General features: G+C 44.0%; 1 protein-coding gene across 3 annotated transcripts in view; it reads left to right on the top strand.

Annotated features, from left to right (window-relative positions):
- Positions 1-12,490, top strand: part of EZH1 (enhancer of zeste 1 polycomb repressive complex 2 subunit) — a 30,081-nt gene that overhangs the window by 12,288 nt on the left and 5,303 nt on the right. For all 3 annotated transcript variants that reach the window (XM_045488961.1, XM_045488959.1, XM_045488960.1), the window contains exons 6-15: positions 864-984; positions 2,000-2,176; positions 3,102-3,204; positions 3,691-3,854; positions 4,239-4,330; positions 7,721-7,901; positions 8,412-8,608; positions 10,129-10,220; positions 11,115-11,155; positions 11,639-11,764. In XM_045488961.1, coding sequence (XP_045344917.1) covers positions 864-984; positions 2,000-2,176; positions 3,102-3,204; positions 3,691-3,854; positions 4,239-4,330; positions 7,721-7,901; positions 8,412-8,608; positions 10,129-10,220; positions 11,115-11,155; positions 11,639-11,764 — 1,294 coding nt within the window. The remainder of the gene's footprint in view (positions 1-863; positions 985-1,999; positions 2,177-3,101; positions 3,205-3,690; positions 3,855-4,238; positions 4,331-7,720; positions 7,902-8,411; positions 8,609-10,128; positions 10,221-11,114; positions 11,156-11,638; positions 11,765-12,490) is intronic.

Below are 12,490 nucleotides of genomic sequence, written 5' to 3'. Positions count from 1 at the left end.
ACGTTTATTTATTTTTGGGACAGAGAGAGACAGAGCATGAACGGGGGAGGGGCAGAGAGAGAGGGAGACACAGAATCGGAAACAGGCTCCAGGCTCTGAGCCATCAGCCCAGAGCCTGACGCGGGGCTCGAACTCACGGACCGCGAGATCGTGACCTGGCTGAAGCCGGACGCTTAACCGACTGCGCCACCCAGGCGCCCCATCCATTAGTATTTTCTTTAGCCAGGAAATATTCATAGCTCATACTGCAGTTGACTTTAGGTTCCCATCGAGTGTGATCGACCTGAGTTGTAATCATAATTTTTTATTATGATTATGGGAGTTTAGTCCTAGTATGTATAAGAGACTACCCAGAAACTCTATGGTTGCTCAGGTTCTGTTCTGAATATTCTGGTTATATTGCAGATTATACTCTTGGAAGCCTTCCTTTTCATTTATGTATCTCTACTTATGATAAGAATTAGAATTGAAGACTTTTTAGACTATTGTTTAAGTGATATTTGTACCTATTTTACAATGATGTTTTATAGATAATAGATGGAATCACTGTGAAAAATAAATGTGCTGGCAAATTCTAAATGTTGTTGGAAACATCATTGTCAGTACTAGGCTAAACATTTGGTAGTTAATATCCTTAAGTAGTTAAACTGACTTTTTTCCCTAAGAGTAGCATTGCCCCCTTCCGTTTGAAGTTTTGTTGGCAGCACAGAATGGCCAGTCTTTAAAAATGCAGGAAACTCTGTAACCAAAGGTGTTTTCAGGAAATTCAAGCATCAAAAAAGGCCCAGCAAAGATTTTATTAAACAGGAAAGAGGAGCCGCCTAGTGAATTCATGGAATGAATCACATCTGGTTTGATTTCAGGTAGAAGATGAGACAGTTTTGTGCAATATTCCCTACATGGGAGATGAGGTGAAAGAAGAAGATGAGACTTTCATTGAGGAGCTCATCAATAACTATGATGGGAAAGTCCACGGTGAAGAAGGTAGTGGTACTGGGCTCTTTGGGAGAAAACTTTATTAAAATGGTGCCCCTTCTTTGGTACATCATCATCTTGCTTTTATTTGCTACCTCACGGTGTACACACTGAAGAATATTTCGATTGCTGGGACTAAAAATTTTATATTAAAAATGTCCCCAGTTAAATTGTAAAAGGAGTTGCGACATAAAAGGATTTTATATATGTGGTAATCTGTGGCTGAGGAGATAGTGTAGTGCACGAAGAAGTATGGTCTTAGGAGTTTTCCATAAATCCATCCAAAGCCATTTTGTTCTTCATTTCTCTTTCTCTGAGAATGGCAATGAGCATAATCTCTCTGTCCTACTTTGATCCAGATATATCCTAGATCTCCCAGAAATTGTAACATTCTGATTTTCCTAAAAGCGAGTCATTTGGATTTAGTTGTAGTTCTAGAAAAGGCTGCCAGTGCGTAAGTGGGAAGATGGGGAGAGACTCCCTATGGCTTTACAGACCAATAGCCTCACCAGCTCTTTTGACAGTTGTGGGTACTGTTGAAAATGCATTATTTATCTACTGCGCCCCCTAGTGTTCAAAGACTTTATCCTAAATTAGTGTAACCCCACAGAGTATGATTTTAAGAAGATAATGCTGTCTTTTGACTCAAAGACGTCACTAGCAACCCATCAGCAGAAAAACCAAGTAAATTTTCATGTTATCATTCTTTTCCGGTCCCACTTGTATTGCTTGTACACCTTTGTGAGATTTTGGACCATAAATACAGGTTGATCTGTGACTGAGGAAGTGAACTATCCCAGTTAGAGTAAAGCCTATATAACTGGATTTCCCACTCTAGCCAGCTCGATTGTTGCAGCTGAAAGAGACAATCAAAGTATTGTAATTTCCTGACTGTTCATATAAAAATGTACCTATGTTATATAACGTAAGTTGTACTTCAGGAGTGAAGACGAGAAAACCTTCCTAGGAGGACTAAGGGAACATGAAATGACCACAGCTCAGCCATCTAATCTTTATGTTTTAGAGATGATCCCTGGATCTGTTCTGATTAGTGATGCTGTTTTCCTGGAGTTGGTAGATGCTCTGAATCAATACTCAGATGAAGAGGAGGAAGGGCACAATGACACCTCAGATGGGAAACAAGATGACAGCAAAGAAGATCTGCCAGTGACAAGAAAGAGAAAACGACACGCTCTTGAAGGTAAATATTCCATTCTGAAAGTGACAGGGAGAGGGAAAAAGGGAGAAACAGAAAGGTTTGTTGATTATTAAAGGCTGCTGGTGCTTCTCACTTGGTTCACTCTGAAGGAAACAGAGTAGTGTGTTTGGGAGACATGGAAAATTATAAAGAAGAAAATATAATTATCCTATAATTTTACTACCTAGGAATAACCAGCATTAATGTTTTCTTCTAGACCTAAAAAATGTGTGTGTGTGTGTGTGTGTGTGTGTGCGTGTGTGTATCCACACACACACACACAGAATATACACATACACATACCTAAAATGAATATAATGTTGTATGTCAACTGTGTCTCAAGTTTTTAAAAGTACATATATAATAAAAAAAAGTACACATACAAAACAACGTGTTTTATATGCATTATGTGAAATGGGATCATGCCACAGATACACACACATACACAATTTTACATCCCTTTTTATTTGATCTTCTCTCGTAAGCATTTTTCCATGTTGTTAATATTTAATTAACTTAATGTTTAATTATGTGCCATGGTACTTACTTATACTATACGTCCAGAGACATAGTGTCTCTGTCTTGTTACAACAAAGCTGTAACATCAGTCTTGTTCTTCAGCCTCATCATTATGATGGCATTCTTCAATATCCACATCTCTCCATGAAAACTCCTGTTTTCCCCTCTAGATTCTCTCTTGGAACATGGATTTTGTCATTAATGTATAGATGACGCTGATTTCCTTATTACTGGTAACCTATTAGATAAACCCAGGTAGCATTGACTTTCTTTATGTGTTCCTAAACAGTCAGCGGTTGGGTTAGCAAAGCAGCTGTAATCAAAATGCTGTGACAGAGGGAAAATGACCAAACAGCTTTGTTTGCATCCTTGATTATAGCTCAGGAGCTCTTTGTCATTTCCAACTCAGGCAACAAAAAGAGTTCCAAGAAACAGTTCCCAAACGACATGATCTTCAGTGCAATTGCCTCGATGTTCCCTGAGAACGGTGTCCCGGATGACATGAAGGAGAGGTAGGGAAGGCCGTTCCATTCAGGCCATGTAGAGCGCTCAAGCAAACGTTTATTCAAGCCTAAATTTGGTTAATAAAAAACCTTGTTTCTGGTAAGTGTGCTATGATTTGCTCACACTTCTGATTGTTTCCTACTTCATTTGCTTGCCTCTAAATACCCGTTCCCATATTAAAGGGCGTTGTTCATTGGCTTTGAAGTAATTTCGGGCAGCGAACTTCTAAAATTCTGCATTTTTCTGGAGAGTTACTCCAGCGCCATACTTTCCAAATCTGTCTCTCTCTTTGCTTGCAGACATGTGCCCAGCCCAGCACAGGTGCAGTGGTGCACCCACTTAGGTATACGCCACCCTGCCATCAGCAAGCCCCGTAAAAAAGCACCCATGCTCCCTTGGCCGACCGTACCTGGATGACCGTCAGTGCGCGATCTGTACTTTCTCAGTGAAGACGTTTCCTTGGAAGGAATTCTTCTCTCTCTTTTTAAAAATAGGTACCGGGAGCTGACGGAGATGTCAGACCCCAATGCGCTTCCCCCTCAGTGCACACCCAACATCGACGGCCCCAACGCCAAGTCCGTGCAGCGGGAGCAGTCTCTGCACTCCTTCCACACACTTTTTTGCCGACGCTGCTTCAAATACGACTGCTTCCTTCACCGTGAGTGGGGCTACTCTGAAATACTCTCCTGTTCTCCATCCCCAACCACTGCGTCCTTCTGTTTATTTTAGTTAATCATACAGAGTTCCTGGCTTCTGACCTGACGCTGGTTTTACAAAGGGCGGGTTCTCTATTCACTTGTACCGTTGCGGTGCAATGTGTTTCGCATGGTCAGGACAGAATAACCAGCAACATACGAGTCCCTGAGCACCTGTTAGCTTTGAAAGGGTTGTGTTGATGTCAGAAATGATTAAATTTTGCACACCTTGATGGTAGCTGTTTATATCTAAATTTTCCCACCATGGCTCCTTAATTGGATTTTGTTCTTCCCCATCCTGCCAAGTGGATGAACCATTGGAAACAGGACAGTTTTGTGTTTTCCAGCTTTTCACGCCACCCCTAATGTATATAAACGCAAGAACAAAGAGATCAAGATTGAACCAGAACCATGTGGCACAGACTGCTTCCTTTTGCTGGTATGTTCTTTTTTTTTTTTTTTTAAGTTTTATTTATTTAACTAATCTCTACATCCAACCTGGCACTCCAACTCATGACCCTCAGATCAAGAGTTGCACGCTCCGCCAACTGAACCAGCCAGTCACTCCTTGCTGATATGTTCTTGAACTGTTCTGCCATTGTTAAATCTGTAGAAAATTGAGCAGGAAATGGCCCTTCAGTTTTCTGCTCCTGGGAATACAAACCAGATGAGCCAGTATGTAGCACTCTGGGGGGTCACAAAACACAAATAAAACATGACTTCTGCTCTTAAGGAGCTCCCAAGTACTAAGGACTATGAAATTAGTCTCGTGGAGTGAGGAGGGCATGTGTGTATCTGTGACGGCATTTTCTTTGCTGTCTTCTTTTAAATGCATAGAAACATACGAGAAATAACACATGAAAGCACCCATGTCTTATTGTAAGGTAAACAGCCAGATGGGCCCTTCCCTGATGGACAGACTTTATGCGGCAGCATAAATTCTCCTGCATTCGTGTGGGAAGGCAGTACACTTAGAACGAGAAGGGAATAGGTTCACTTGGACCAGCCAAAGGCACAGTTTTGCTTTCTGCACACTACAGTGAGCTTAGGTAAAGAATGAAATACCTTGATTTCTGCTACCAATTAAAAATAGGTTATAGAGCCAAGTGCCTTTGGGACCATCTTTAGTGGGATAATAGAAGAAAAGATGGTAAAAAGTGCCACTGGGTATACATCTGGAAAATGAGCCATGTGATAATAGCAAAAGAGTAAACAGACTTTCTCTACTTTTTCTCCTATATGGGTCGACTCCTTCCTGTGTGCCAAGTAGCATGCTGGCCCTTAACATATATTATCTTACATTCTTGCTTACGACAACATCCTGAGGTGGAGAAACTATGGGTTATAGAAGCTACATATTTTGTCCAAGATTTGTTAATGTCAGTGGTTTGGCAGTAATGAAATTCAAGCTCTGGTCTAGCTCCAGAGTCCATACTTTTTAAGTTATTCCACACTTAAAAAAAATTACACTGTGTTACATCAACACCAGCATTTATTTTTTTATTCTTTTTTTTTTTTTTTTTTTCAACGTTTATTTATTTTTGGGACAGAGAGAGACAGAGCATGAACGGGGGAGGGGCAGAGAGAGGGAGACACAGAATCGGAAACAGGCTCCAGGCTCTGAGCCATCAGCCCAGAGCCTGACGCGGGGCTCGAACTCACGGACCGCGAGATCGTGACCTGGCTGAAGTCGGACGCTTAACCGACTGCGCCACCCAGGCGCCCCTATTTTTTTATTCTTATATATATTTTTTTAAAGAGCGTTTTTTTTTTTTTTTTCTTTAATGTTTACTTATTTTTGAGAGAGAGAGAGACAGAGTGTGAGTGGGGGCGGGGCAGAGAAGGAGACACAGAATCCAAAGCAGGCTCCAGGCTCTGAGCTGTCAGCACAGAGCCTGACGGGGTGCTCGAAACACAAACCGCGAGATCATGACCTGAGCCGAAGATGGACGCTTAACCTACTGAGACACCCAGGCGCCCCTTATTTTTATTTACTTTTTACTGTTTATTTTTTTGAGAGAGAGAGACACACAGAGTGCAAGCAGGGGCAGGGCAGAGAGAGGGAAACACAGAATCCAAAGCAGGCTCCAGGCTGTCAGCACAGAGCCCGATGTGGGGCTCAAACCCACGAACCTTGAGATCATGACCTGAGCTGAAGACTGAGCCGCCCAGACGCCCCAACACCAGCATTTATATAAGTAAAAAGACGTTGTCTTTCTCACAGCAATTACCCTGAGACCCTGTACATGTTTCAAAAGATGCTGTCAGTGCCCAAAATGTGTGTCTATGTGTATGTGTTTAACTTACAGAACTGTCTGTGCACAGTTTTTCTTTTATTGCTTTTTAGAAATCAGTGCATTTTTCAAATATAATGCTGGACTGTTTTTCCCTCAATCTCGATCATGGAAGGAAGGTGAAAGATATCTTCTTAGATTTAATGATAGTTTTTCCATATTTGCTTCGTCCCTCTATTTGTATATGCATATCTTTTGCTGAGCAATTTGAAAATAAGTTGCAGACATTGAGATACTTGTTTGCTAAGTATTTCAGCATGCACTTCCTAAAAATACAGACATTCTCTTATATAACCACATTATTACACCTAAAAAAAATTCAGAGAATTTAATAATATCATCTGTCAGTTCCATATTTAAATTTTTTCAGCTGTACCAAGAGTAGCTGGGTTTGGGTTTTTTTTTTTTTTTTTAACCAAGTTCATCCAGTCATACATCATATTTGGTTATTATGTCTTTTCAGTCTCCTTTAGTGTCAAGTAATCACACCATTTTTTTTTTTCCTTTTTGAAAAATCCAGGCTCATTGTCTAGTAGGATACTGTCCCAAATTCTGAATTTTTGGTTTTCTCCTGGTGTTACTGAACTTGTTTTTCTATCCTCTCTTTCCCATGAACTAGAATTAGCTCTGGAGCCTTAGTTATATTTATGTTAAATCTTTTGATCACGAATACATTGTAAGTGATGCTGTGTACGTCACATTGTAGGATGAGCACATTCAGTTAATTTTAAAACTTCGCATTCAGTTAATTTTAAAACTTCACTTTTGGAATTTCCTTTAGGGCCTACAGGATATTAGTCTGAATATCCTTAGTAATGGCAAATCTTTATCCTTTGCACGTAGATTTAGTTTTCAGAAACAGCTAGAAGTGTTTGGGAACCAAGTCTGGTGAGAAGGTAGATGATCAAGTTGTGTGATAGTTATTGGGTCTTTTTTTTTTTTTTTTTTTTTTTTTAAATAAAGCATAGCTATAAAGTAATGAAGCAGTATTCTTCCAAGTCTAATAAACTGATTTGGGAGAAGTAAGTAGTGATGTTGGACAAATTTAGGGACTACATATTTTATTATTGAAACAGAAGCAGTGCAAGTAGAATGAAAAAAACAGTGTGGCCAAGGGGATGGGGAGCCCTCATTCTGTACCCATTCTGGAACAGTTAGCTACATATGCTCAAGCAGGTCCCTTCCTCTCTGAACCTCATTTCCTCTTCCACAGGAGAATGTGTTCTCAAATTCCAAATAGCTAACATGCAAATGAGTTTTAGACCCAACTCACTGGAAAGTTGAAGATGCACAGATGATATCTGTTTTAATATTACTTTACAAGGCAGCTCTTCTGTGAAGAGGTATAAATTTGTAAGTTTTAGAATGCTGGTTAAGCAGCTTTTACATAGTCACACTTACATAGCACAGAGCAAAACATAGACAGTGTCATTGCATGTAAGCACAGGCGTTGAAGAAGGGGGTTTGTAATGATGGGCTCAGTATGGCGACCCTGGGCCTGTTCCTGTCTCCCACCTGTAACGTGTACATTGCAGGAAGGAGCGAAGGAGTACGCCATGCTCCACAACCCTCGCTCTAAGTGCTCCGGGCGTCGCCGACGAAGGCACCACATGGTCAGTGCTTCCTGCTCCAACACTTCAGCCTCTGCTGTGGCTGAGACTAAAGAAGGGGACAGTGACAGGGACACAGGCAATGACTGGGCCTCCAGTTCTTCAGGTACACTGAACAGAAAGCGATCCTTTCTTCCTATGCAAGGCCTCTGGGAAACGCAGGATCACTGCCTAACACTTAACGTTACTACTTTTTTAACATGGTTAGTTCTTCCTTTTTTTTTTTTTTTTTAAAGTTTATTTATTTATTTTGAGAGAGAGGTGGGGAGGGGCAGAGAGAGAGAGAGAGAGAGAGAGAGAGAGAAAGAGAGAATCCCAAGCAGGCTCCATGCTCTCAGTGCAGAGCCTGATGTAGGGCTTGAACTCTTGCACCATGAGATAATGGCCTGAACCGAAATTAAGGGTCGGGCACTTAACCAGTTGAGCCACCCAGGCACCCATAAAGATGGTTAGTCCTTTCTATGGCTTCACCTGTTGGCAGTAGAGACAGGGAATATTTTGATTCCTAACTACTCTGCCATTTAAAGCAGAATGATGTACTTCGGAGTATATGGCAAATGACTGATGACAACTGCATTCTCTCTCCTCCTGTTGCTCGCATCTCCTCCTCTCTTAGAGGCCAACTCTCGCTGCCAGACCCCCACAAAGCAGAAGGCTAGTCCGGCCCCCCCTCAGCTCTGTGTAGTGGAAGCACCCTCGGAGCCTGTGGAATGGACTGGGGCTGAGGAATCTCTCTTTCGAGTGTTTCATGGCACCTACTTCAACAACTTCTGTTCCATAGCCAGACTTCTGGGAACTAAGACATGCAAGCAGGTACTCTCGGAGAGGAGCTGGGACAGGCAGGGCCCTCCTTTCATCCACTGCTCTGTCAGCCCTTTTGCCATCTTGTGTGGCCTGTCTCAAAAGGAGCTGTCTTAGGCTCCGTCCCTCATGAGCAGGTGCTTCTGAGCCACGAGGCGGGTTCCCCAAACATGGGACTGTTTCTGCAGACTGTTTCTGCAGATGCCAGGCCTAGCCGTGCTTGGGGAATCTGGTCTCCTCCTTGCTGAATTCTCATTTCTGTCTCTAGCCACTATCTGACTCTTCTGGGTGTTTCTGCCCTCTCTTAGCTTTTTGTTGTTGTTGTTGTTTTTTGTTTTTGGTTCCTGCCTTTCTTTCTAAATGTGTACCCCTTTCCTAAAGGGACCCCCACGTCTTTCTGGGGATCTTCTCATCTGGCCTGCTCCTGCTTCTGTAGCTGCTGCGGTCACCCCCTCTGTCAGTCTCCTCGGTTGCTTTCTTCTCCAGATGTTCTATCGCTAGCTTTTCTAATTGCCACCCCCAGTAGCTGGGCCTGGACCTCACCCTTCTCACTCATGCCGTTACTAGAATCACAATTTGATAGCAGCCACTGATGCTTGGAGGCCGTGGGACCTGATGTCCCAATCAGTCTCCGCCTGACTGCAGTGACAAGACAGACTAAAAAACAGGGTTCAAGGAGCAGTTGGGTGTTAGGGCCGATCCAATAAGAAAGGAATGCTCGAGCTGAGCCATGCTGCTTAGCAGCCTGACTTCAGGAGGAGTCTCTGTGGCCTCTTCTTCATGATGCCTCTACTTAGAACATGCACTAGAACCATGAATGGAAGTGCCCTTTCACTTGGAGCTCATTGCCTGTTTCCTTGAGGCAAAGGTTCTTAACCGGAAAATCAACAGAATTGTGGGCAAAACAATTTTGCCTGTATTTTCCTGAGAAGAAGATTTGTAGTTTTCATGGAATCTCAAGAGGGCCTATAGCCAAAAAGGAGAGAAAAAAAAAAAAAAAAAGCCAAAAACGAATGCTATAAGGGAAGAAGCATGTTGGAAGGGAACCAGTCTTCCAGAAATGCTGGCCTATGAAAATAGACAAGGGTCTGGCCTCTTCATACCAACAGAGGGAGCTAGCGCTTAGCCAAGGGGTACCACTCCTGTCCTGTCTTACACTCGGTTATACAAGGGACCCAAAGTTGCCCTTCCTCAGAAGAGACATATAATGTTGGTAAGAATCATTCCATTCAGGGCTTGGTAGGTAAAGGTGTAGATAAAAGCTACTGACCAGGAGAGCTGTAACTGTGCTCAGTATTTCTCTTTTCTAGAGTCAGGATAAATAGTTAAGAATTGATGTCAGGATGCCAGGGCCAGTGATCTGATATCTCAGTCCCACTCTGTGCCCCTCCCCCCGCCCCCCATTGAAGAGACGCTCAGTCAGCCGCCCTCGAGCTCTCCAGAATGCTCCCAAGCCCAGCGCCTGGCTGGCTCACTTATCTGACCACCTGGCTCAAGAAGGAGTGACAAGTCCTGTTGGATTTCTCTTCCAGGTCTTTCAGTTTGCAGTCAAAGAATCACTTATCCTGAAGCTGCCAACAGATGAGCTCATGAACCCGTCGCAGAAGAAGAAAAGAAAGCACAGGCAAGGGTTGGACAAAGGACTTTCTGTTCCCTGTGCTCTGACCTCCCCTTGGACTTCCCAACTGCCTCCCTCTTGAGTTTAGCATTGCACAACTGAGGGCCAGCCTTCTCAGTGCTCCCTGTGGGTCTGTGACTTGGACCAGCCCTTCCTTCTCCCATCCCTAGACGCTGTGGACTGGGAGATAACCGTCTGCCGTCCCTTTAAGCTCCTGGCCAGTAGGGTGAGAGCTGGCCTCATGGCTCCACCCTGAGGCCATTTCTCCTCATTGGGTGGTTGGTGACCACTGTTCTCACTTCTCAACTCTGACCAGAGTTTTTCCTTTTGGCTCTTGTATTGTTTTTTCTAAGTTGCACAATAACACCATCTTTTAGCCAGCCTTTGCTAAGGGTTGGAAGGGTTTTTTTTTTTAATTCAACATTCTGCCTGCCTCGGTCCCCTAATGACTATCACCTACTCAAGGAAGGAACTGACACCAATTCTAGATATAGAAGGAAGTCCCTGTGGCTTCTGCCTCTCGGTTTGTTCAGTCAGCAGATTCCTGAAAAGTTCCCACCTCCCCATCCTGCAATTCTTCCACATCTCCACCTCCCCAAAGAGAAGGAGGGAGGGAGGGGGGAGAGGGAGAAACAATAGCGTCATAATAGACACAGAGGGTTGGGTTTTGTGTTTGTTTTTTATACATCTTTGTTTGTTTTATATTTAAATCTTGAAGCATAGACCAGCTGGACTCCAGATGAACTCCGGCTTCCATCTAGCAGGATAGGGGCCTCTGGTGGAAGGATTCGGGGCGGATACTCCCTGGTGATCAAACCACAGTCCCTCAAAGCAGGCCATGTTGTTATTTACCCAAATGTGCAGAGCCATGACCCAGGCCCATCCGCCTCTCTTTTCCAGGTTGTGGGCTGCACACTGCAGGAAAATTCAGCTGAAGAAAGGTAAGGGTGCTCTTCGGCAGTTCAGCGTGAGGTCTCACCCCTGTGGTCACCCGCCCGCCCCACCTACAGCCGCTCTTGTTGACCCTGTACTGCTTCCGCAGATGGCAGATTTCTCTGCAGCAGCTGAGAACAGCTCAGCTTCTCACTGCAGCTGAGCGCACCTCTTAGGAGGTAGAGCTAGGAGCCTTGTGGTCTCTGACTTTCATAGCGCGCCATCTGCCAGGTTCCAGACTTCGTTTAGTGTTTGGAATGGGCTACCCTATAGTCCCAGACCATTTCCACACTCTCCCCACAAGGCAAATCACCCCGTTGTAGCTGACAAACAACCATCATCTCTGATGGCTTCTCACTTCAGGTGCTAAACGTGTGTCCAAGATCATGACTGGGACAGCCTCCTCCAGTCGAGACGATCGGGCAGGTGGGAGGGAGGGCGGTAAGGGGCCCCGGGCACAGCAGTGTCCTGGTCTACTCTTTTCTCTCCAGATAACTCTTCCACTCAAGTGTATAACTACCAGCCCTGCGACCATCCAGACCGCCCCTGTGACAGCACCTGCCCCTGCATCATGACGCAGAATTTCTGTGAGAAGTTCTGCCAGTGCAACCCGGACTGTAAGTTTCCACTGTTTTCCCCTGTGGTCCTCCCGAAACAGCCAGCCACCGTGCACCCCAGGTTTCCCTCCCCGCCCATGCCCCTTGCTGCCCCTGGGCCTTCTGATGTCCTCTTTGCCGTGTTCTAAGCATTCTGCAGAGGAAACAAGATCCTTAAGATCTGGAAAAGTCATTGTTTTAAAAACCCATAGGTGTTTGATTCTAAAAGCAACAACTATACAGAAATCAGAAACATTCCCATCTTTACCTTCCAGAGAAGAATTAAGAAACGTGGGAATTTTTTCCCTTAAGGTGCCGTCACAGACCTCCTTTTTTAAGGTGTTGTTTTACAACATGTACAGGTTACAACACTGCGTATGCCCATCTTAGTTTAGTATCCGGAGTTTTACTATCAGGTCAGTCTGGATGTCAGCAGAAGTAAGATAAAGGCTAAACATGCTTCTCTTTGACTTCTTATCACACTGTGCCCTTCCCCACTCAAGGCTGAGAAGTTCAATAGCAGCCTCCAGAGCCTGCAGAACTAGGTGCCCAGGCAGTTGTGCTGGAAATACCTCCTAACCCATAGCAGATATCAATCTTAGCCACAGAAGAGAGGTGCTTGTGCTGGGGAGGGCAGTGGGTGGAGGAGGGTGGCATAGAACGGATGCATTCTGTTCTCAAAATGATTCTTGTTTTGATGGTGATGATTTACCAGTGAAAAGCACTGATTTCATTTTCTCTGGGCCC

Source organism: Leopardus geoffroyi, chromosome E1 (assembly GCF_018350155.1).
Source record: "Leopardus geoffroyi isolate Oge1 chromosome E1, O.geoffroyi_Oge1_pat1.0, whole genome shotgun sequence".
NCBI lineage: Eukaryota > Metazoa > Chordata > Mammalia > Carnivora > Felidae > Leopardus > Leopardus geoffroyi.
Note: the sequence above shows the minus strand (reverse complement) of the source record. Positions and strands in the feature narration are given on the sequence as shown.